This window comes from Trichechus manatus, unplaced genomic scaffold (genome assembly GCF_000243295.1).
Source record: "Trichechus manatus latirostris isolate Lorelei unplaced genomic scaffold, TriManLat1.0 scaffold00301, whole genome shotgun sequence".
Taxonomy (NCBI): Eukaryota; Metazoa; Chordata; class Mammalia; order Sirenia; family Trichechidae; genus Trichechus; species Trichechus manatus.
In genome coordinates, this window is record NW_004444237.1 from 255063 (window position 1) to 282312 (window position 27250).

The 27250-nt window shown below is 41.2% G+C and overlaps 1 protein-coding gene across 1 annotated transcript in view; it reads right to left on the reverse strand.

Moving 5' to 3' along the window:
- Positions 1-1546: 1546 nt before the first annotated feature.
- The window catches only part of SYCP2L (synaptonemal complex protein 2 like), a 91186-nt gene continuing 65482 nt past the window's right edge, over positions 1547-27250 (reverse strand). Inside the window, 6 exon segments of the mRNA XM_023725361.1 lie at positions 1547-1558; positions 2144-2194; positions 2300-2399; positions 4552-4643; positions 6012-6118; positions 7336-7551. Coding sequence (XP_023581129.1) covers positions 1547-1558; positions 2144-2194; positions 2300-2399; positions 4552-4643; positions 6012-6118; positions 7336-7551 — 578 coding nt within the window.

A 27250-nucleotide genomic window follows, 5' to 3' on the forward strand; every position in this document is an offset into this window, starting at 1 on the left:
CTTGTCAGAATCTGAAAAACTTAAGAACAATAGAAAACTACATCAAAGGGGCAGGGCAGAGTGCTCTAACCGGTTCAACGGACAGTGGACATGCATACAAAAAACTATCTATCCCAGAAAGCAGGTTCATGATCTACTCAATATTATATGTAGCCTACGTAACAAATAAAAAACAACCATCACATGACGGACCCAGGACCCCTGAGCCAAGAGACCAAATTGTTAGAAAAGAAAAACAAGAAAAGGTCACCCAATCATGACCTTAGTATTTGTCTTTACTTTAACCAATCATAGTCTGTAACTGACTCATAATGAATCAGCACCTGTCCAAATTGTATAAAAAGCACTTATAGATTGTACTTCTTGGGATTTTGGTCTGGTAATAGCCTGAGTGCTTGTAGACAATTTCCCATCTTTGTTTTCTGATGTCACAATAAAAACCTCTTTGTTGCAGGAAGCTTTGGTCAAAGTTGTTTCCCTACAACACAGTAAAAGGAATGTATAAGACCAGCCATTTGTTGTTTAAAACAATACATAAATATGTGTTTATGTACTTTACATATAAAATATGTATTTTATACATCTGTACGAACAACTTCAAATATAAGAATCAGCACAAAACCAATTCCTATGAGACCGAGGTCAAATGTATCCCAGATGTTCACATTCTCCAAGCTGCCGTACCACTCCATCTCTGACACCAGCCTCTCTCCTTCCCCTTGGCACTCTTCCCTCCATTTGGGTTCGGCAATTCACTGCAACGTTTCACAGAACTCACAACTGTGCTTACACTTAAGTGGTTTATTAAGGAAGGAATGGGGTACAACTCAGGATCAGGATCAACAGGCTACAACTCAAGATTAGGAAGGATGTAGGCAAAGTCTCCCTTCTTCAGGGAGGAAAGCTCTCTCTCAGCTCCTCTTGGCAGGACAGGCTCCTCTCTTTCCCCTCAGGAAAGGTTCCTCTTGCCCCTTCTGGGCCTGCTGCTGCTGGCTCTGCCTTTGGGCCCCTTCTGGGCCTGCTGCCCACCTTCTGTGTAAGAGCCGTTGACCCGTGTTACAGCTCTTCGGGGAGGTTTCCTTCCTCCTCTCTTTCTCTCTGCTTTTTCTTTCTTCTTTCTTCCTTCTGCTTCCTCCTGCTGCTTCTCCTCCGGTTTTCTGTTGGAAAAACCTCTGTGAGGTTGGCTGTATATACATATATATAGAACCAGTTGCCGTGGAGTCGATTCCGACTCATAGTGACCCTATAGGACAGAGTAGAACTGCCCCACAGGGTGTCCAAGGAGTGGCTGGGGGATTCAAACTGCCGACCTTTTAGTTAGCAGCTGAGCTCTCTATCTCTATAAATACATACATATACGTAAACACACATACACAACTCATTGTCAATTTCAAGGCATGGCCCCCTGGAGGGGTGCACAAACTGACCAACTCCCTTTTGGTAGGACACTTCATTTGCATAGCAGACTACAGATACTTCATTTGCATAGTCCATAGTCACTTCATTTGCATAGTTTATTGACCAATCCCTGCAAGGTACACGCCAGTCACAGCGCAGGCTACAGCCCAGGGCCAGACAAAAAGTCAAATTGTTTACACCTTCCTCAGGAAATGTCAATCAACCTGGACAAAAGTAACAAACCCTCTGGGGTAGAAAATTAGGGCAAAGGTAGCTCCTCAGGGCTTAGGGAAAACATCCCTCAAGCTGTTTTCCCAAAGAACCAAGGCAAAAGGCCACATAAAGGAGCTCATTTCACCACCACATCTGGCACATAAAATATATGTACATATTCTATCGAAACCACAATTCAGTATGTAACTGAAAATCAACTATTTACTCTGAAACAAATATTTTTTCTCAATATCTAATCATTTTAATTTTTTTTAAACAATCTGGATTAAAAACACTGACGTTTGGATGATCATGTTTATGCTTTTTAAAATTTACTCTTCTAGACTGATATCAAAAGCTACACTTCCCTCAGGGAGGGCCATTGAAGTAGCTGGTTTGAAAAGCAGCAGCTGTTTAGCTACTCACATGAAGTTTTACCAACATCAACCTCCCATACTTTCACTAAAGAATTACCTAATACTTCAACTAAGATACTTCTAGAAAAAATACTTTTAAAAAAATACCTCAGCACTTACATATCACAGAATACTTTCAAATCAGCAGACTGTTTCCTCCAAAATTCCTAAAATTGAACAAAAATTTGTTTTTAAAAAGTACTTAGCAGTTATTCTGCCCTGGAACAGATGCTCTTATATCACAAAGAATACCCCAAACATAAAGAACTTACCAGAACATCATTCTCAAGACGTTTCAGAACCTGAATATCCTTCTCAAGGTAGCTCAGCTCTCGAAGAACAAAATTGTGAAACTGTTGTAGTTTATTCAGTCTGAGAATTGTGAAAGCAACACATTTCATTGGGACTGCTTGGACGTGACAAAATGACACACTTGATTACATCTGCTTATGACCCAGAGACCTGAGTCTTCTCCAGACATTTCCTATTTTAAGAACAAATAGGCGTCTCCCTTCCCTTTCCTCCTCTCCCTGCCTGCCCACCTCCACTCCTAGAGAGTTAACTATTAAAACTTTTATCCAGCCTTTCAACAGCATTATCAAAGGAAGCTGGTATGTCAAAATTATTCTTAGTAGATGGGTGGGGTAGGGATAAGCAAAGACTCCAGAGAAGAGAAGACCAAGGCTAACCCGGGCCAGCGGCTGCCATGCCTGTCGGGGTTCCTTGGCTCCCCACTTCTACATGCTCCCCTTTCTCTTGTCTTAAGCCAATCCTGAAAGCTGTGGTCTGGAATTAGCTACCTCCACAGTTTAGTTCTAAAATATCTCCCGGTGGCTAGAATGTGTCCACCTGCCATACAATCTGCTTAATGGTCTGTCTCCTTATTGTCTGCCTTCTCCATTAGGCTGAAACGTCCATGATGGCAAGACGCCTGTCTGGCCGTTCTCGCTGCTCTTCCCAACCTCAAAGGGCCTAAGCGCTGCTGGGTGTGCACATGCTGAGTGAGTAAGTGGATGAACATGCACTGCCCAAGAGGTTAAGGGGAATTCCTGGGCGGTGCAAATGGTTAATGCTCTGCGCTACTGAACCAAAAGGTTGGAGGACGGAGTCCCCTCAGAGGTGCCTCAGAAGAAAGGCCTGGTGATCTGCTTCCAAAAAATCGGCCATCGAAAACCCTATGGAGCACAGTTCTACTCTGATACACATCGGGTTGCCAGGAGTTGGAGTCAACTTGATGGCAACTGTTTTTTTAAAAGGTAAGGGGAATTCCACAAGTCCAATGTCCTTCACAGGAATGTTCTGAGAATCAAATGACACTGCATGTATAAAACACCTGTTGCAGTTGAGTCGATTCCGACTCATAGCGACCCTACCACACACAGTACAACTGTCCCACGGGGTTTCCAGGGAGTGGCTGGTGGATTTGAACTGCCGACCTTTTGGTTAGCAGCCAAGCTCTTAACCACTGCACCGCCAATCTGAAAACATTATACATGTCTATTCAAACAATGTATTCTGCTCTAATAAACTTTCTCCTTCAGTTACGCACATCAACCTGCCAACTTTTTCTTCCCTCCATCATTTACAGGCTGTTCTCCCCAACGAGGAACAACCTCTGTGCTCACCTTACATTTGTGAAGTCCCTCCATGCCTTAAACTCTCTTTTCCCAAAACTCACTCAAGAAGCACTTACATTGCAATCCCTCTGCATGAGTCAAATCCCTACAGATACCCACGCCTCCACTCCAATCTCCACCCTTCACATCCCTCTGAAAGCTTGGCCCCTTTGCACGTTCCTACATGGTCATATAGGTGTGTGACATTTATACACATATGAACATAAATTTATACATATGTTGCTGTTGCTGTGTGCCACCAAGTCGATGCTGACTCATAGTGACCCTACAGGACAGAGTAAAACCGCCCTGTAGGGTTTCCTAGGCTATAATCTTTACAAGAGCAGATCATCGGGTCTTTTCTCCTATGGAGCCACTGGTGGATTCAAACCGCCAACCTTTTGGTTAGCAGCTGAGAGCTTACCCACTGCACCACCAGGGCTCCTTATATAGACACGCACCCATACACATACATATACACACAGAGAGAAGCAGAGAGCCCATAACCTTGTAACCAGTTGCTGTTGAGTACACTCTGACTCATGGCAACCCCATGCGTCAGAGTACAACTGTGCTCCACAGGGTTTTCAACAGCTGATTTTTCAGAAGCAGATCACCAGGTCTTTCTTCTGAGGCACCTCTAGGTGGACTCAAACTTCCAACTTTTTGGTTAGCAGCCAAGCATGTTAACATCTGTACCACCTAGGAACTCCATATGTATAAATGGAGATCATTTAGTTCAACTCTTCATTTTATGGATAAAGAACTAGAAACCCAGATGGGGTAAGTGATACATCACATCTGCTACACGCTTTGGCTCTTCATGGCTCCAGCACGGTGGTCATGAGACAAATGTTGTTGGTAAGTGATCGAAACTACGTGAACTTGTTTCTAAGTCTAATGCTTACCTGCACTGATGTATCTGCTGTAACAGTTTTGTTAGGCAATCCGGAGCTTTGGTTCCACTTTCTGAAGAAAGTTGACTCTTTCTGTGCCGAAGCTAAACCACAACAACAGTTGTTAACAAAATGATCACGTCGGGTTAAACACAACTACAGAAGTGAGTGTGTGCTCTGTATTAAAAACAGCCGCCAGCGTGTGACGCCGTTGAGAGCAAGCACTGCTGAACTGCGATGGGGCAATGTGCTACACACCTTTCACATGTTAACTCAGGTTCAGAGCAATAAAGAACAAGCTAAAACAGGGACTCATATTCACGTTATTAGTACATGTATAGACTACGTATGAACAAATAGGAACAAATTTCCATTACAAATTGGCTCTCATTGGTACTGCAGATAATAAAGACGACTTTGAGGATCTTCCAATTTAGTTAAATGAATGTTGGTTAGGATAAGATACTCACCTCAAATGTGCTAATGATAACTCATCACCAAAAACCAAAACCAAACCCACTGCCTTCAAGTCTATTCCAACTCACCTATAGGACAGAGTAGAGCTGCCCCATAGGGTTTCCAAGGAACAGCTGGTGGATTCAAATTGGCAACCTTTTGGTTAGCAGCCAAACGCTTAACCACTGTACCACCAGGGCTCCTGATAACCCATTAGGGATTTATAAATCATGGGACAAAAAGGATGAGACTAGTATAGTTCTGAAATTCATCTTGCAAACAAGGTATTGGGGCATCCTATAGGTGCGGTACCTCAAAGATATGCAACCATTCGGCAGAAACCCAGCTACGGTCTACCTCCATCTTCATCCCAGACCCTGTCTTGTCCACACACTTCTCTCATTTTCCTCTCCTCGTTTATCATGTGACCAAATCTTTGCTTCCTGGTAGTTCCGCTGTCGGAGAATATTACCAATACATCCAAACTGTGAGTCTGGCTTCCATATAGGTCCACTTGGTACCGCTGTAGCAAACGGACATGGGGACGCTGTCTCATAAACCCAAACCATCCATTACTGAAACCAAAACCCATCGCTGTTGAGTAAATTCCAACTCTAGGGTCACTATGAGTCGGAATCGACTCGACGGCAACGGGTTTGGTTTTGGTTTTGGTTTGGTGACCCCATGTGTTACAGAGTAGAGCTGGGCTCCATAGGGTTTTCTAGGCTATGATCTTTATGGAAGCAGACTGCCAGGCCTTTCTTCCATGGCACAGCAGGGTGGGTTCAAACCACCAACCTTCCGGTTAGCAGTCGAGCGCAAACCATTTGTGCCACCAAGGGACCTGTACATGATACAAAGGAACTAAAATTAATGACCACAGCTACGACAAAGACGCATCGCCAAAAGGCTGGAGACCTTCACACATGAAGGATAACAACAGTATTAACGAATACTATGAACTTGTCCCTTGAAATTCATAACAAGCTACTTCTCTAGTTTTAGTAGAACATTACCTCGTATTTCTTTTTCAGATCTTTGATGATGTTTTCAAAGGTTGAGATGATAGCAGAACCATCCAAGTTCTCTGGCAAAACTTCTAAAGATGGAACAGAAATCCCTTCTAAACAACGAAAATAAAACGTAAGTCTTCACACATAAGTCTGCCCAGTCCATCATGCGCCCAAAGGGTGGAACAGTCAGTCCACAGCACAAATGTAAACCATGTTTAAGCCCCACTGCTACTACACTCTGGCGAGGTCCACGGGAAGCCAGACTGGGCAAGAGTCCACATGGGGCGAGTCAGGCTGCTTCTCACCGGCAAGCGATCACTTCAACCTTCTGGGAACTACCCAGTACTTTCGACCAGAGCAACTGGGGTCATGTCTAAGAAGGAGGCTGAGGTGTCAGGTTTTGTTGTTTTTGTTTTCTTGACAGTAATTATTTTTTTTTTTGAAATGGACCATGGGAAGCAGACAAAGAGGTCTTTTTATTTTGTTAAATTTTCCATATTCATCTCTTACTTTTAAAAATAATGGTAGTGGGCCTCTCTTAAGCGGTGGGGTTATGGATTTTTTTGTTTAACTTGATAATTATATGCGCACAGTATCATATCAATATACTGTTGGAAGAGGCTTTAAGGAGGACGTAAGAGGTAAGGCGTTTCTATGGGGCAACACGTCTTGGTCGGCGCCAGCCTTACAATGGTTTAACTAGCCTCCTGTACTGTTGTTCTAAGGGATTTACACGTATCAACTCCTGTAATCTTCATAAAAATCATGTGAAACAGGCATGTTCTCACCCACAGTTAACCGAGAGATGCCATAATGTGCATCAGGTCACACCAGCAGCTTCAGGATTTGAACCCAGGCTGTCTGGCTCTTAACCACTGCCTTCTAAGGCTACCACAGCTTCCAAGTTTGCCTTTTTGGAGCTCTCTGTCTCAAAATATAGTGGCACCCTTCATTCAGAAGGCCAGCCCCATGTATGTGAACATTTCACATCATTCTTCTTCACTGGCCCAGGTAGTATAACACAAAAATTAATTTGTCACTCTCAACTAAATCAGAGACCTGCCACTTAAAATGCCCTCAGAATATGAAGACTGCCACAAAGAAAAATTAAGAGGCAGAAACCAAAATGCTAGGAGATGATGCTTGCTTTAATCTGTACCTTGTGCAACAATTGACTTATCCTTGGAAGGACAGAATCCTTAGTTTTTAGAGGCCTGCAGCTACTCTGATCTAAAACCGTAAGTCCCTGGTAATTCAGTCTGGTACACTTAGTGCTTGGACATTTGTCAAACTCCTCCTTGAACTGCGGGTGGGGACACAGTGTTACCTGCCACGTCTTTTTCCTCTGCCATTGAGGAAAGGGATCCCGGCGCATCATCGTCGTCCAGTTTTGACTGTTTCGACGTCACGAAACCACTATCTGATACATCTAAAGCAAAGATGGTACATTGGTGACCACGCGCACCTTCCTCTGACCCACACTGGGTCTTTTCACTAATTAATATGTAACCTTGATGAGCAGCAAGTGACACTTGTCCCCTACCTGTTAGTAATTACTTATCATTTCGCACTTTGACAAAGAAGCATACAAGTATCAAAGCCCTGAGTCTACTGCTGCCTGAAAGAGGACACTGAGAACAAGCACCCCTTTGATGAGCTCAGTCACATCTAGAAACTCTATGCTTAGCCAGCTACAGCCTGCCACAAATGAAAAGCAGGAACGCTGGCTTCAAAAGCAACATTCCCAGGGTTCTGGGCTAGATGACAAGGCTGCCATGCTTCCAGGCCAATGGGCGGCTCAAAGCTCACCAGATCACACCAATGAGTGCGCCACCTGCTGGTAGGACCCCAACTCTCATGTGACAGAGTCTCAGCTCTGTACTGAGGGCCACTTCATAAATGAGATCTTAGCTCCTCACTTGCTAAAGTGATTTTATAGCCTCAGCGTCTGAAGTTTAAATATATATTTCCATTTCAATCTAGCATATTACTAAATATTTCTATTCAGGTGCTCATTTTCTCCCCAAGCATGCCCTCTGTCTATCTAGGCACTTCTAATATTATCGATGGCAACACCGTCAATATAAACTAGTTACCATTGAGTTGATTCCAACTCATGGTGAACCCATGTGTGTCAGAGTAGAATTGTGCTCCATAGGGTTTTTTTTTTTTTTAAATAAATTGTATCTTATTTTTTGTGAAAATACACACAGCAAAGTATACACAGTTTCAACAGATTCTACATGTACAATTCAGTGACATTTTTTGCATTCTTCAAGTTGTATAACTGTTCTTGCTATCGTTTTCCAAATTATTCCGCCACCATTGATATAAAGCCACTGCCCCTAAGTTTCTCATCTAACTTTTCAAGATGCTGTTGTCAATTTGATTTCACATAGATAAATCTTTGCTAGCTCAATGCTTAAGGCAGACATACTTTACTAATCAGGTTAAAGTGCTGTTTGGTACAAAGCGTACTTTTGGGAAAAGTTTTGGTTTGAGGTTTAAGGTTTAAAGATTATTTCAGGGCAATACTATCAGGTGTTCATCCAGCTTCAATGACTCTAGACAGTCTGGATTACGCTGAGAATTTAAAATTCTGTTCTTGTATTTTCCCTCTTTTGATCAACATTCTTCTACAGAATCTTTGATCAAAATGTTCTGTAATGATATCCAGGCACCATCCAGTTCTGGTCTCACGGCACAGAAGGCAGATGTTCATGGAAGCAACATTTCATCCTCCGATTCCTGACTCTCCTTCCCACTACTACTCCAGATGAATGGAGACCTATTGTTATAGTTTGGATAGCTGCCTGCAGGCTTTTAAGACCCCTCAGTAGAACAGAAGCCCTGCAAAACAGTATAGGTAGTCCTTGACTTATGAAGTATAATGAAATGTACTTACAACTATCTGGGGTTTTTTTGTACATCTTATGGTTCGTAATATGTACTACATACAACATTGCAGCGCATAATTTGCTGATGTTATTCTCGTGCCAACTCCTAAAGACACGTAAAGATCGGATTTACAAAGATACTGATTATAAAAGGCAATACGGAAAACTACAAAAAAAATTAGGTATTTGATTTACGTCAGAACTGACTTATGATGGAGTTATAGTAACAGAACCCCATCGTAAGTCCAGGATATGTGTGTTAGGTCAAATTGACTGAGCTGTCCCATGAGATCATGACCCTAAACATCTAAACCTAAAAAAAAAAAAAGAAACAAATAAATAAATCCCATGAGGCATTTTGTTGTACATGAGCTGCCATCAATGGCTGATTTTTTGGAAGCAGATCACCAGTTCTTTCTTCCAAGGCACCTCTGGGTAGACTTGAACCTCTAACCTTTCAATTAGCAGCTGAGTGCACTAACTGCACCACCCAGGGGACCCCATTGTCAATATAGCCCTAGCATTATGCCCAGCTTCTGCTTTTCTTTACCTTCCATTTATCCTCTACCACAAGCCCTGAGATCCTATCTATGGGGTGAGTTAACCAATCGCCCTGCATTTCCACACCAGATCTTGTCCGAGGCCATATCCCCAGATGATCCTATCAGCCATAACCAACCATCACCTTCCAGCTCGCTCTCCTACCTAGAACTCTTATAAGCAGCAGCTTGTGCATCCAAACTGCCTAGTCAACATTTCCATCTCAAAACCTACTCGGTTTTTTTTTTTTTTAAATTTTTTATTGTACTTTAGATGAAGGTTTACAGAGCAAACTTGTTTCTCATTAAACAATACACATATTGTTTTGTGACAATGGTTAACCCCACGACACATCAACACTCTCCCATTCTCGACTTTGGGTTTCCTATTACTAGCTTTCCTGTCCCCTCCTGCCATGTCGTCCTTGTCCCTGGGCATTTAGTCTCATTTTATGGGTCTAATCTTTGGCTGAAGGGTGACCCTCACGGGGGGACTTCATTACTGAGGTAAAAGGGTGTCCGGGGACAAAACCTACCCAGTTTTATTCCTCCCCCACCCCAAACCACTTTTTTCCCCACTAGACACTTAGCGCCCCTACTCCCACACTTATCTGTGGAGTCATCAGACTGTTCTCCGTCTCCTCACACAGCCAACTAGTCACTATTATTTTACCTCTGAAAGTTCTGAAATCCAATTCCATTAATTCACTTAGTGACTATTTGAATGTTAAATGTTACTATCTGCAAGGAACTGTGTAATGTGGTGGGTGGGCAGACGGTGGAGGAGCAGAGGTGAGCTTCCCTGCCTCCACTCTGCTCCTGCCACACAGGTCTCCTTGCTGTTCCTCAGACACACCAGGCACATTCCCACCTCGGGGCCTTTGCACGTTATTCCCTCTGACTAGAATGCTTTCCCCCCGAGATGTACACTACGGCTTTCTCTGGCCACCCAATCTAAAATGTCAATAAAGCCCTGTAACTTTTTAAAACTCTCTTCCTTGCTTAAGTTCCTCTTGGTCTTTACCACAATATAACCTCCTACATGTCTGACTTTTCTTGTGTAGTATCTGCCTCCCCCACTAGAATGTAAGCACCATTGAAGACAGTCATTTTGTTCACAATATCCCCTGCATCTAGAAAAGTGCCGGGCACATCGTCAACATTCAGTAAACGTTTGCTGACTGAATGAATGAATGCTGAAGATTACCCAAGTTCTTGTGAAATAAGGTACCTGATATCCCCTGAGGGAATCTCAGTAGGATAGATAAGAATTTATCCTAATCTTTTAAACTAGTGGTGAAGGCAGTAGAGGAACATCGTAAGGCTTCAGGGACCCAAATACCCACTACGTAATAGACAAATAAATTTAGCATTGTAAGATCTGTTAAGATCGCTTTTGTAGGGAGCCGCAAATATATTTATTTTTGGAAGCAGTGTCACAGTAGGCAATACCAGTCACATACTTCAAGGTGATAAAATGAAAAGAAAGATGATTTTGTTCCTACAATTATGCAATATAGAGAATAGTAAATGCTGAAATTAGTTCATGCTCCGTAGGATAACAGAAGTCTGTAAGAAAAATGAATAACCCAGGCACAAATGTCGATGTAGATTATTTTTTATGTAAAAAAAGAAACTGCCAAATTAAGAGAGATTAAACAAGAGAGATACTAAATGCCAAAATCATTTCTGGAAAGAGCAGAAACTGAAATAAAATGACTATATGTCAATGATGAACTACAGGACACACCTGAATGATTTTGCCATAACAGAATTTTAATAAACCGAGAACTTCATTAAAGACCATGCTCCCCCCTCTGCAGAGCTTGGAAAAGAAAAAAAACAACATCCAGCCTTTTTATAATAAAAAATAAAAACAAAATGAAAACACCTTGTCATGGATTGAATTGTGTCCCCAAAAAATATCTGTCAACTTGGCTGGGTCATGATTCCCAGTATTGTATAATCGTGTACCATTTTGTAATCTGATGTGATTTCCTTATGTTGTAAATTCAGTCACTATGATCTAATAAGATGGATTAGCTGCAGTTAAACTGATGAGGTCTACAAGACTGGATAGTGTCTTAAGACAATCTCTTTTGAGATATAAGAGAGAGAAGCAAGCAGAGACACATGGGAACCTCACGCCACCAAGAAAGCAGTGCCAGGAGCAGAGCATGTCCTTTGGACCTGAGGTTCCTGTGCAGAGAAGCTCCCAGACCAAGGGAAGACTGATGCATCACAAGGACCTTCCTCCAGAGCCGACAGAGAGAGAAAGCCTTCTCCTGGAGCTGATGCCCTGAATTTGGACTTGTAGCCTACTGGACTGTGAGAGAATAAACTTGTCTTTGTTAAAGCATCCACTTGTGGCATTTCTGTTACAGCAGCACTAGATGACTACGACACACCTTCAACCATGAGGGCTACCTTATTAAAAACAACAACAAAAGTTGCCATTGATTCTAACTCATGGCAAACCCACGTGTGCCAGAACAGAACTGTGATCCATAGAGTTTTCAATGGCTGATTTCTCAGAATCAGGTCACCAGGCCTTTTTTCCGAGGCACCTCTGGTAGATCTGAACTGCCAACTTTTCAGTTAGCAGCCATTCTCTCAAACATTTGCACAACCTAGGAACTCTATCATGTACTACAGGAACCACTCTCCCTTTCTCCTCATTGGATTTGGATTGAGGTGTATGCATATGTTCAAAAAGTTTGGATGGAAATTTCCTAGGGGGCTACATTATTTCAAGGATAAGAAGTTTTTTTTGTTGTTGTTGTTGTTTTTAATCCAAGAAAGCGTCCAGTTACAGCTTAGCCAATGAACACTGAAGACTTCTGCAATCCAAGGACTGAGCTTATCGTGGGTGGCCTATCGGGCACAGGTTGTAGTTACCGTGGTTCAGCATCCATGTTGCATTTACATTGCTATCTACTAAAACAATTTTTATCAGATATATTTCTGTAATATTATCTGATAAAACCATTTTTAATGCTACACAAAGCCAACATCTTTTTTGGATTAACAGCCAAGTTCCCCTAAGTGAAGGTATTTTTTTTTTTTTTGCCATGTCTTGCTCTGGATTGACACCCTTTGGCCTGAATGATACAGGCCAACAGCCTCCGCTGGGCAAAAACAGAGTCTTCTGACCAGAAGATGCTCCGTGGGACATCCATGGCACTTTCCCAATGCCAATTTCTTTGTTTATTCCACCAATGTTTACGAAGTGCTGAGAATATGAAAGACTAAAGACAAGCTTCATTGTTGGAACATTCACTCTAACCGTCATCGTTGTAAGTTGCTGCTGAGTTGGCTCTGACTCACTGGGACTCCATGTACCACAGAACAAAACACTGCCTGGTCCTGCATCATCTTCACACTCTTTGGTATTCTCAAGTCCATTGTTGCGGCCACTGTATTCTGAGTGCCTTCCAACGTAGGGGGTTCATCTTCTAGCACTGCATGGGACAATATTCTTTTGTGGTCGATAGGGTTTTCATTGGCTAACTTTCAGAAGTAGATTGCCAGGCCTTTCTAGTTTGTCTTAGTCTGGAAACTGCTGAAAACTGCCTACCATGGGTGACCCTGCCAGTGTTTGAAATCCTGGTGGCATACATTCCAGCATCATAACAACATGCAAGCCACCACAGTACAACCAACTGACAGATGGGTGGTTGCTCACTCTGATAGGGACTACTAAAACATCTATTGTATGGAATGATGCATTTTAAAAGCCACAAATCAACTGATAGTAAATATTTGTGACTATATATGTTTATTCAAATATGGAATTATGCAGGAGGTTCATAATTACATGCTAGAATTTTGTTTCTTACACCATTCCCTTGACAAATACATATATATACGTATGTATACAAAATGCCTTCTATGTACGTACCAAGCACTGAACTAGGTATTCACAGAGCTGAATGCAACAAAGGACCCATACTCCTCCTCTCCCCTCCCAATTCTGAAGTCTCTCCACAAAGGTGGATGAGGGCAAAAATGCAAAAACATAAATAAAATTGTCTTGTGTGCTCTCAGTTCGGGGAGCCTGGCACATGGAAATCTACAAGATAAAACGTTAAGAGCACAAGTTGCCATTTGATTGAGGGTGCTGGTAGGAATCAGCAGGACATCTGACATGTAAAAGGAAATTACCTGGGCAGCCCCTTCAGGGGAAAGTAAAGCTGCCTAGATCATTTGGCTGAAAAACCCATGACCTGATGCAGTGACATAAAAAACTTAGTGTTCTGTTATATATATTTCAGTCATCCAAAAAAATAAATCTTATCAAAGATAAACATAGCCATTAGTAACAACTTTTAAAAGATTTCATGATTTTTGTTACTTTTGTCTGGTGGTTCAGGGGTAGAATAACCATCTTTCATGCAGGAGACCTGGGCTCGATTCCCAGCCAATGCACCTTATGCACAGCCACCACCCATCTGTCAATGGAGGCTTGGGTATTGCTGGGATGCTGAACAGGTTTCAGCAGAGCTTCCAGACTAAGACAGACTAGGAAGAAAGGCCTGGTGAAATACTTCCAAAAATTTTCCAACAAATACTGTCCAATAGAGTACTGGAAGATGAACCCTCTCGGCTAAAAAGCACTTCAAATACACAGTGGCCTCAACAATGGACTCTAGCATCCCAAAGACTGACGATGGTGCAGGATCAGTCAACAGCAGCTAATATCACCACCACCACACCCCAAGAATTATATAAAGAAAAAATGAGCATTTGAGAAGGAGTTCTAATTTATCTTTTCCCTTAGAAAACAAAGAATGATGGCAGGAGAGATGTCAAACTAAAGACGATAATAATGATACTGATGTTCACGAGGGCAGGAGCAGCAGCAGCTAACACGTATTGACTATTTTACTACGTGTCTTCACATGTAGCTTCACACCCGACTTCATTTAATCTTCACAACAGTTCAATGAGTTTCCCTTCCACCTAGTGATAAGGACAGGAGAGCCCTACAGAACTGGTACCACAACGAGCTGACCTGCTCGGTTCTAGCCAGCAGATTCCTGCCCTGTTGGCCTGGAGATTAGCCTCACTCCAAAGGGCCCAAGGAAGCCAGAGAAGGCAGTAAGAATCTCTAAGGAGATGAACCCAACCAGAGACAAGAGGGAACCTCAGGGCCTGCCATGTCCTACAACTTCCCAATGTCCCCCAAACAATGTAGCACCATGAAGCCCTCTGTGTACGGCAGGAGAGAGACAGTCTGCTGGGGATGACCAACAGAGAGGGAAGCCTACTGCTCTCCTCCTGGCTCTGCTATCAGCCTCTTATCCTTCACTCTTGCGTGATCCTTCCCACACCACAGATGACTCCCTGGAGCACAGTCTCCCTAAAGAACCCTATCCTCTGTCCAGCTGCCCGAGTCCCTGTGGCCATTTAGGGGTCGCCCATGATGCCAGTTTCTTCTTCCATCCTGGCTTTTGTTAGAAGTGCTGGAGGGAGGGAGAGGCATGGGAGGGAGAAGCTTTTGTTAAGGGAAGGATTCTTTCTGCTGATAGTACAGTAAGACAAGACCAACTGGACCTCAGAATGTATTCGCCAAAATAAACATAAGAGATCTCCCCCCAAAAAATGCTTAAAAAAAAAATACTTCACCTTAACAACAAAAAGACAAACAACCCAATTAAAAAACGGGCAAAGGATTGGCAGACGTTTCACCAAATAAGAAAGACAAATGGCCAACAAGCACACGAAAAGATGCTCAACATCATTAGCAACTGGGAGATGCCAATCAAAACCACAATAAGATACTACTTCACCGCAACTAGGATGGCTAAAATGTAAATAAACTGAAAACAAAAAATGTTGGCAAGGGTGTGAACAAATTGGAACTGTCATCCATTTGTTGGTGGGAATGCAAAATGGTATTTGTCATGGATTGAATTATGTCTTCCAAAAAATGTATGTATCAATTTCGCTGGGTCATGATACCCGGTATTGTATGATTGTGTACCATTTTGTAATCTGATGTGATTTCCGTTATGTGTTGTAAACTTTATTACTATGATTTAATAAGATGGATTAGTGGCAGTTATACTGATGAGGTCTACAAGATTAGACAGTGTCTTAAGCCAATCTCTTTTCAGATATAAAAGAGAGAAGCAAGCAGAGACAAACGTGAACCTCACGCCACCGAGAAAGCAGTGCTGGGAGCAGATTGCGCCCTTTGGACCTGAGGTTCCTGTGCTGAGATGCTCCCAGACCAAGAGAAGACTGATGCATCACAAGGACCTTCCTCCAGAGCCGACAGAGAGAGAAAGCCTTCTCCTGGAGCTGATGCCCTGAATTTGGACTTGTAGCGTACTAGACCATGAGAGAATAAACTTCTCTTTGTTGAAGCCATTCACTTGTGGTATTTCTCTCACAGTGGCACTAGATGACTAAGCCAGTATTGCTGCTATGGAAGACAGGGTGACAGTTCCTCAAAAAGTTAAACATAGAATTACCATGTGACCCACCAATTACATTCCTAAGTATATACCCAAGAGACTTAAAATCAGGGACTCAAACACATATTTGTACACCACTATTCACTGCAGCACTGTTCACAATAGTCAAAAGGTGAAAACAACCTAAATGTCCATCTACAGTTGAATGGATTAAAAAAATAGGGTATATCCATACAATGGAATATTACTCAGTTATGAAGACAAATGAAGTCCTGATATATTCTACAACATTGATGAACCTTGAAAACATTATGCTAAGTGAAATAAGTGAATCACAAAATGACAAACATTGGATAACAGCACTCATATAAAATATCTAGAACAGGTAAATGCACAGAGACCAAACTTTATTAGTAGTTACCAGGGGTCAGAGGGAAGGGGGAAAGCAGAGTCATCTCAGTGCTTTACACTGATGGGAATTCGGCAATGGATATTGGTGATGATTACACAAAATGATTTATATAATTGATGTCACTAAATTGTACATGTGAAAAAAGTAAATCTGGCAAATGTGTTATATATAAAACAATTTTTAAAAGGAAAAAAAAAAAAGAAGTACTTCCTTCAGGTACAAAGAAAGTGATCCTACAAAAATATATTACATTGTCTGGGATTCACCTAAGGCAGTACTTAGAAATGTATAACATTAAATATACATAATATAAAAGATAATATAGAATATCTTTGATTTTTTGATAGAGTTCTTAAGACTAAAACAGCACTAACCTTAGGAAAAAGATTGATAAATCTAACCTTTAAACTTAACTAAAATTGAGAACTTTTGTTCATCAAAAATTGATTCTAAACCTCACTAATATGAAGTAGACAGAATAGGCAAATACACAGACATCAAATGAAATAGAGAACAAAAAAGCAATAGGAAAAAAATCACCACCACCAAAAGCTGGTTTGTTGAAAAGATCAACAAAATTGACAAACCGTTGGCCAAACTTATGAAGGAAAAACAGCAGAGGAAGTAAATAATCTTAATAAGAAATGAAAAGGGGGACATTACAACAGACCCAAATGAAATTAACAGGATCATAACATAATACTATGAAAAATGGTACTCCAACAAATTTGAGCACCTAGAGGAAACGGATAAATTTCAAGAAACGCACGACCTACCTAAACTAACACAAACTGAAACAGAAAATCTGAACAGACTCGTAACAAGAAAAGAAATCAAAGAGGTAATAAAAAACACCCAACCAAAAAAAAAAGTCCTGGCCCAGATGGCTTCCCTGCAGAATTCTACCAAACATTCAGAGAAGAGCTCATACCAGTACTTCTCAAACTATTTTAGAGCATAGAAAAGGAAGGAATACTCCTGAATTGGTTCTATGAAACCAGCATAACCCTGATACCGAAGCCAGGCAAAAACACCACAAAAAGAGAACATTACAGGGGCAGAGTCAACATGGCCCTATAGACAGAAGCACAATGTCGTCTCCCCACAGCAAAGACCCAAAAAACTAAGTAAAACAGAGACAAACGTCACTCCCAGAACCCCAAGTGTCAAATGAAGAGATGAAAAACTCAACCAAGTACCAAATGGAATAAGAAACTGACAGAGAACAGAGAGCATGGAGAGATACAGAGTGGAGGTCCCCTATCAGCTAACGCAGCATGGGTTTGCCATCTTGGACTCTTCAGTCACTGACAACAGCTGACAAGGAGTACAGGAAAGCAGCTTCAAGGAGCTCCCTAGGAAACAGAGCAACCAGTAACCAGTGATACATGCTTTCCCACCCCCCACCCTTCTTCCCCCTGCTCGACCTCCACCGCTTCCCAGTGGGCTCCAGCAGGCTGTGGTCACTTGGCTGGGGAGGCATAAGCACCCTGCTGCTTGGATTCACCCCACCTACACTGGCCAGCTCCTTCACTGACTTTTTTTGTTGTTGTTGTTGCTACTGTTGCTTTTCTCAGCTTCTTTTGGTTTCTTCTCTCTCTCTCAACTCCTTCCCTTCCTTTCTCTTGAACACCTGGCTCCATGTGCCATCTCTGCTCCTTCTTGACAGGCTGTGAAGTGCCGCTCAGTTGGGGAACCACTTCCCCAGTTCACGTCACCACGCCGGTGGGATCCCTGGGGGCATTTTTTCTCTTTTTTCCTTTGTGCTTTTCTTCATTTCTTGTTTTCTCATCTCTCTCTACTCTCCTTCTTTTCCTGTCTCCTGAATACTTGGTGCTGTGTGCCGTCTCCCCCGCTTCTACATGGGCTGTGCAGTGCCGCTCAGCTTGGGAGCCACTTCCCCAGTCTGTACCACCAAGCCAGCGGGCTCCCTTGGGGGTTTTTTTCTATTCTTGATTTCTGGTCTCTCTACCACCCTTTCCTTCTTTTCTCCTGAACATCTGGTGCCGTGTGCCATCTCCGCTCCTTCTTAATGAGCTGTGCAGTGCCACTCAGCTGGGGACCCACTTCCAGTGGGCTCCCTTGGGAAACTTTTTCTTTTCTTTCTTCTTTTTCTCGGTTTCTTGTCTATCTCTACCTTCCTTCCTTACCCCTCTCCTGAACATCTGGTGCTGTGTGCCATTGCTGCTCCTTCTTGATGAGCTATGCAATGCCACTCAGCTGGGGACCTGCTACCAGTGGGCTCCCTTGGAACATTTTTCTTTTCTTTCATTCTTTTTTCTTCAGTTTCTTGTTACTCTCCACCTTTCTTCCTTACCCTTCTCCTGAATACTTGGTGCCATGTGCCATCTCTGCTCCTTCTGGATGGGCTGTTCAGTGCCACTCGCTGGGGACCCACTTCTGGTGGGCTTCTGTCATGGACTGAATTATCTCCCCCAAAAACTGTGTGTGTCAGTTTGGCTGGGCCATGATTCCTGGTATTGTGTGATTCTCCTATATGTTGTAAATCCTGCCTCTATGATGTTAATGAAGGAGGACTGGTAGCAGTTGTGTTAGTAAGGCAGGACTCAATCTACAAGATTGGATTGTATCCTGAGGCAATCTCTTAAGATATAAAAGACAAAAGTGAGCAGAGAGACAGGGGGACCTCATACCACCAAGAAAGCAGTGCCAGGAGCAGAGTGTGTCCTTTGGACCAGGGGTCCCTGTGCGGAGAATCTTCTAGTCTAGGGGAACAATGATGAGAAGGCTGACAGAGACAGAAAGCCTTCCCCTGGAGCTGACACCCTGAATTTGGACTTTTAGCCTACTTTACTGTAAGGAAATAACCTTTCTTTGTTAAAACCATCCACTTGTGATATTTCTGTTATAGCAGCACTAGGTAACTAAGACAGCTTCCCTGGGGCATTTTTTTTCTTCTTTCCTCTTTTTTATTCTTAGTTTCTTGTTTCTCTCTACTGCCCTTCCTTTCCTTCCTCACAAGCACCTGGCTTTTTTTTTCTTTCTTGTCGCTATTTCTCATCTCTCTCTACATTAGTTCCATTTCTTTCTCCTGACCACATAGCCATGCATGCCTTTCTCCCTCCTTTTTCTTTTTATCTAGTTTCTTATCTCTCCCTCCCTTCCTTCCTTTCCTTTCTCCTGCCCACCTAGCTGCACGTGCTGTATCTGTCCCTTCTTGACAGGCTGTGCCTCACCAACTGGCTAGAAAGCCATCAGCACACGGCTTCCCCAGATCTGTGCCACTCCAACGGCAGGCTCCCTCAGCACTTTTTTTTTTTTTTGGCTCCTGCTTCTCTCTCCTCTTTCTCTACCTTACCACACTCATTTAGCTCCACACATTACAACCTCCTCCCTCCCTCCTGCTTATCTGCACTACGCACTGAGCATCAAACCCCCGAGCAGCACAGGAACACTCTACCGTAAACTGCCCTGCACTGACCCCCAGCCCTGCCCTGTTGGCCCCAGTACATGCCACAAACGCCTCATCCCAGTCCCTCCCCTTCGGATGGACCAGCCCTGCAGCACCACAGCTGAGCAAATGGCCCTACCCACTGCTTAAGTTACCAAGAAGTATCGTGCCCACAAACGAGCAAACAACAAAGAATGACCAGATGGCCTGCCTAGACATAACCAAATAAAACAAAAAAGCAGGACGAAACAAATGAATCTACAATCAAATAATGAAGAAAATAACCACTGAATGTCCCAAAAACAGCAGAGAATATGAAAACATATAAAAAGACAGGACAGGATGGTTCTAGTAGGCATCTGAAATAAAACACCAGATTACCTTCCAGTAGAAGAAAAGGCACTGGAATTACCTGATAGGGAATTCAAATCTCTCTATATTCAGAGCTATCCAAGAGTTGAAAAAGCAGGCAAAAATGATGAAAATATAGACAAAATCATGGAAAAAACAGACAAATTAATGGAAAATACAGACAAAACAATGGAAAAATTCAGGAAAATAATAAAGAAAAAAATGTCAAAATAAATTCACAACTAGAAAGCATACAAAAACAGATATTAGAAACCCAAAAGATAAGCAAGATTTCAGAAATGGATAGTGTCATAGAAGGTTTGGAGAACAGGTTTGAAACAATGGAAGACAGGATCAGCAAAACTGAAGAAAAAATACATGGATACTACCCTGTTTGAGGAAAAATCAGAGAAAAGAAAAAAGAAAAATGAAGACACCCTGAGAATGATGTAGGATACAATCAAAAGAAAAAATCTGCAAGTGATCGGAGTTACAAAACAGGCAGAAAAAACAGAAAACAGAGAAGATCACTGAATAATTCCTAACAGAAAACTTCCCTAATATCATGAAAGATAAAAGCTGACCATCTAAGAAGCTCAATGAACCCCATAAAGGATAGACCCCAAAAGAAAATAACAAAGGCATATCATAATCACACTAACTAAAACCAAAGACAAAGAAAGAATCCTGAGAGCAGCTCAAGAAAAATGAAAGTCACACACAGAGGGAAACAGTAAGACTAAGCTCTGATTACTTGGCAGAAACCATGCAGGCAAGAAGGCAATGGGATGACATATATAAAACCTTGAAAGAAAAAAATGCCAACCCAGAATAATATATCCTGCAAAACTCTCACTCAAATATGGTGGTGGAATTAGGACATTTCCAGATAAACAGAAATTAAGAGAATATATAAAACCAAAGCAAGCTTATAAGAATTATTAAACGGAGTTATTCAGTTAGAGAACAAACAACATCAGACGACAGCCTGAATCTAACACAAGACCACGTCAGCTGGATACCAACCTAGGTAATAAACTCTAAAGGATTAATCAAAACTAAAATATTTACAACTGGGAACTAGAGAGGTTAATCTGTTACAACAACATCGGAACAAAAAAAGAGGGAATAAATAGAATAGGTATGGAACTTTCAAATGGAGAGGAAGGAAAGGCAATACCACGTAATAAAGAAGCTGCTTCAAACTTAGAAAGATATGGGTACATTTCAAGGTAACCATAAAGAAAACTTACAAACTTACACATCAAAATAAAGAAGAAAAACAAAGTCTCAGTAACACAAAGTCTTCAAAAATAAAAAAGAAATGAAAAAAATCCACAAAGGAAAAGAAAAGAATTCAGTACAGGAGAGTAAGAGAAACCAAGAAAATGTAAGCACCACAAAAAAAAAAAAGCACTACAAAATGACAGCAATAAACCCATACTTATCAATAATTATACTGAATGTAAATGGCCTAAATGCACCCATAAAGAGACAGAGAGTGATAGAACGGATTAAAAAATAGGATCTATCAATATGCTATCTACAAGAGAAACACCTTAGAAACAAAGATGTATATTTATTAAAAATCCAAGGATGGAAAAAAATATATCAAGCAAACAGCCACCAAAAAAGAGCAGAAGTGGCCATAGTAATCTCAGATAAAACAGACTTTAAAACAAAATCCACCATAAAAGACAAAGAAGGGCATTATATAATGATTAAAGGGACAATCCATCATGAAGACATAAGCATAATAAATATCCATGCACCCAATGACAGGGCTCCAAAATACTAAAACAAACTCTAACAGCACTGAAAAGAGAAATGGACAGTTCCTCAATAACAGTAGGAGGCTTCAACATACCACTCTCAGTAAAGAACAGAACATCTAGAAAAAAATTTAACAAAGATACAGCAGATCTAAAGGCCACAATCAACCAACTTGACCTCACAGACATATATAAAACATTCCACCCAACAGCAGCAAAGTACACATTCTTTTCCAACACACATGGAACGTTCTCGAGAATAAACCACATCTTAGGCCACAAAGCAACCCTCAACAAAATCCAAAACACTGACATAATACAAAGTATCTTCTCTAATCACAACACCATCAAAGTAGAAATTAACAACAGGAAGAGGAAGGGAAAAAAAAATCAAATACATGGAAACTGAATAATACCCTGATTAAAAACCACTGGGTAACAGAAATCAGAGATGGAATCAAAAAATTCCTAGAATCAAACGAGAATGAAAACTCATCATACCAAAACCTTTGGGACATAGCAAAGGCAGTGATCAGAGGTCAATTTATAGCAACAGACACATACATCAAAAAATAAAGGGAAAAATCAAAACATTAGCTACATATCTCAAACAATACAAAGAGAACAGTAAAAGAATCCCACAGCCACCAGAAAAAAGGTAATAATAAAGAGCATAAACAAATGAAATAGAGAATAGAAAAACAATAGAAAGAATCAACAAAACCAAAAGTTGGTTCTTTGAAAGGATGAACAAAATTGACAAACCACTGGCGAAACTGACGAAAGAAAAACAGAAGATGCAAATAACCCAAATAAGAAATAAAATGGGGGACATTACAAAAGACCCAACTGAAATAAAAAGGATCACAACACAGAACTATGAAAATCTATACACCAACAAATTTGAAAACCTAGAGGAAATGGATAAATTTCTAGAAACATACTACCCACCCAAACTAACACAAACTGATGTTGAAAATCTGAACAGACCCATTAACAAGAGAAAAGACTGAAGAGGTAATTTAAAAAACTCCCAACAACAACAAGAAAAAACCTGGCCCAGATGACTTCACAGGAGAATTCTACCAAACATTCAGAGAAGAGCTTACACCAGTACTACTCAAACTATTTCAAAACATAGAAAAGGAAGGGATACTTTTGAATTCATTTTATGACGCCAACATAGCCCTGACACCAAAACCAGGCAAAGACACCACAAAAAAAGAACATTAGAGACCAATATCTCTCATGAATACAGACGCAAAAATTCTCAACAAAATTCTAGCCAATAGAATTCAGCATCATATCAAAAAAATAATACACCATGACCAAGTAGGATTCATACCAGATATGCAGGGATGGTGCAACATTAAAAAATCAATCAATGCAATCCACTATATAAATAAAAGAATCATATGATCATCTCAATCAGCACAGAAAAGGCATTCAACAAAGTCCAACACCCATTCCTGACTAAAACTCTCAATAAAATAGGTATAGAAGGGAAATTCCTCAACATAATAAAGGGTATCTATACAAAACCAACAGAAACCCTGATGGCATAGTAGTTAAGACCTATGGGTGCTAATTAAAAGGTTGGCAGTTCGAATCTACCAGACCCCCCTTGGAAACTCTATATGGCAGTTCTACTCTGTTCTATAGGGTTGTTATGAGTCAGAATCGACTCGATGGCAACAGGTTGGTTTTTTTTTTTTTTTTGGTTATACAATACCAACAGCCAACATCATTCTTAATGGAGAGAGGCTGAAAACATTACCTTTGAGAGCAGAAACAAGACAAGGATGCCCTTTATCGCCACTCCTATTTAGCATTGTACTGTAAGTTCTAGCTAGAGCAATAAGGCAAGAAAAATAAAGGGCATCCAAATTTGTAGTGAAGAAGTAAAACTGTCCCTGTTTGCAGATGATATGATACTATACATAGAAAACCCAAAAGACTCCACAAGAAAACTACTGAAACTAATAGAAAGACTCAGCAGAGTAGCAGGATACATGATAAACATACAAAAATCACCTGGATACCTATACACCAATAAAGAGAATGACAAAATCAGGAAAACAACATCATTTATAATAGTCCCTTAAAAAAAAATTTAGAATAAATCTAACCAGGGATGTAAAAGACCTATACAAAGAAAACTACAAAACACTACTGCAAGAAACCAAAAGAGATCTACAAAAATGGGAAAACATACCATGCTCATGGATAGGTAGACTCAACATTGTGAAAACGTCAATTCTACCCAAGGCAATCTACAAATACAATGTGATTCCAATCCAAATACCAACAGCATTCTTTAAAGAGATGAAAATACTAATCATTAACTTTATATGGAAATGGAACAGGCCCCAGATAAGTAAAGCTCTACTGAAGCAGAATAATAAAGTAGGAGGATTCACATTACCTGACCTCAGAACCTACCATACAGCCAAGGTAGTCAAAACAGACTGGTGCTGGTACGATGACAGACACACTGACCAATGGAACAGAACTGACAACCCAGATGTATATCCATCCACCTACAGTCACCTGATCTTCGACAAGGGCCCCAAAGTTCATCAAATGGGGAGAAGAAAGTCTTTTTAAAACAAATGATGCTGCCAAAACTCAATGTCCATCTGCAAAAAAATGAAACAACACCCATACCTCACACCATACACAAAAACTAATTCAAAATGGGTCAAAATATAAAGCCAAAAAGTATAAAGTTCATAAAAGAAAAAAATAGGATCAATGCTAATGGCCCTAATTCATGGCATTAACAGGATACAAACCATAACTAACAACACATAAAGTCCAGAAGATAAGCTAGATAACTGGAAATTTTGAAAATTAAACACTTATGCTCATCAAAAGACTTCACCAAAAGAATAAAATGAAAACCTACGGACTGGGAAAAAATTTTTGGCTATGACAAATCTGACAAAGGTCTACTCTCTGAAATCTACAGGAAAATACAACACCTCTACAACAAAAAGACAAATAATCCAATTACAAAACAGGCAAAGGAAATGAACAGACACTTCACCAAAGAAGACATTCAAGTGGCTAACAGATACGAGGAAATGCTCACGATCACTAGCCATTAGAGAAATGCAAATCAAAACCACAATGAGATAACATCTCATCTCAGCATTACTGGCACGAATCAAAGTAACAGAAAATAACAAATGCCAGAGAGGCTGTGGGAAGACTGGAACTCTTAAGCACTGCTGGTAGGAATGTAAAATGGTACAACCACTTTGGAAAATGATATGGTGCTTCCTTCAAAAGCTAGAAATAGAAATACCGTATGATCCAGCAATCCCATTCCTACGAATACATCCTAGAGAAATAAGAGTCATCACTCGAATAGACATATGCACACCCATGTTCACTGCAGCACTGTTCACAGCAGCAAAAAGATGGAAACAACTTAAGTGCCCATCAACAGATGAATGGATAAACTATGGTACAGACACACAATGGAATACTATACAAAGATGAAGAGCAATGATGAATCCGCAAAACATCTAACAACATAAATGAATTTGGAAGGCATTATGCTGAGTGAAATAAGTCAACCACAAAAGGACAAATATTGTATGAGACCACTATTATAAAAACTCAAGAAAAGGTTTACACAGAAAAAAACAATCTTTGAGAGTTACAAGGGAAGGGAAAGTAAGGGAAAGGAGATCACTAACTAGATAGAAGACAAGTGTTACTTCGGTGAAAGAAAAGATAACACATAATATAGGCAAAGTCAGTACACTTGACCAAGACAAAGTCACACAAGGTTCCTAAACACATCCAAACATCTTGAGGGACTGAGTTACTGGGGCTGACAGCTGGGTACCAAGGTCTCAGAGGACATCTAGGTCAATTGGCGTAACATAGTTCATAAAGAAAATGTTCTACATCCAACTTTGGCGAGTAGCACTTGGGGTCTTAAAAGCTTGCGAGCATCCATCAAAGATACATCTATTGGTAACATCCCATCCAGAGCAAAGGAGAATGAAGAGAATCAAAGACATAAGGAAAATATTCGTCCAAGGACTAATGGACCACATGAAACACAGCCTCCACCAGCCTGAGCCCAGAAGAACTAGATGGTGCCTGGCTACCACCAACAACCCCTCTCACAGGGATCACAATAGAGGGTCCTTGAGAGAGCGGGAGAAAAACGTAAAACAAAATTCAAATTCACACAAAAAAAAGACCAGACTTAGTGGCCTGACAGAGACTGGAGGAACCCCCAAGACTATGGCCCTCAGACACCCTGTTAACTCAGAACCGAAGTTACTCCTGAGGTCCACTTTTCAGCCAAAGATTAGGCAGGCCTATGGAGGAAACGATGACACACATGAGGAATGTGCTTTTAATTCAGTCAAGTACATGAGGACGGAAGGCAGGAAGGGACAGGAAAACGGGATGAATGGACACAGGGAGCCTGGCGTGGAATGAGGGAGCATGCTGACACATTCCGGGAATTGCAGACAATGTCACAGAGCAATCTGTGTGAGTATCTGAATGAGAAACTAATGTGTGCTGTAAACTTTCACAAAAAGCACAATAAAGTTTACAAAATAAACATCAGAGGATTTTTTTTGGTTGTTGTTGTAGTTTAAGTGAAAGTTTACAGTTCAAGTTAGTCTCTCGTACAAAAGTTTATACATACACTGTCATCTGACCCTAATTGCTCTCCCTATACTGTGACAGCACACTCCTCCTTTCCACCCGATTTCCCGTATCCATTCAACCAGCTCCTAACCCTCTCTGCCTTTTCATCTCACCTCCAAACAGAAGCTGCCCATTTAGTCTCATGTATCTACTTGAGCTAAGAAGCACACTCTTCACAAGTATCATTTTATGTCCCACAGTCCAGTCCAATCTTTGTCTGAAGAATTGGCCTCAGGAACTGTTTTAGTTCTGGGTTGACAGAGAGTCCGCAGCCCGTGCTTTCTGGGGTTCCTCCAGTCTCAGTCAGACCATTAAGTCTGGTCTTCTTACTAGAATTTGAGTTCTGCACCCCACTTTTCTGCTGATCCATCACGGACTGTCCGTTGTGTTCCCTGTCAGGGTGGTCACTGGTGGTAGCCGGGCACCATCTAGTTCTTCTGGTCTCAGGCTGATGAAGTCTCTGGTTTATGTGGCCCTTTCTGTCTTTTGGGCTAATACTTTCCTTGGGTCTTTGGTGTTCTTCGTTCTCCTTTACTCCAGGTGGTTGGGACCAATTGATGCATCTTAGACGGCCACTTGTAAGCTTCTAAGACTCCCGACGCCACTCACTGAAGTACGATTAAGAACATTTTCTTAATAAGCTTTGTTATGCCAGTTGACCTAGATGTCCCCTGAAAGCATGGTCCCCAGACCTCCACCCCTGCTACTCTGTCCCTCAAACTGTTTGACTGTATTTCAGGAAACTTCTTAGCTT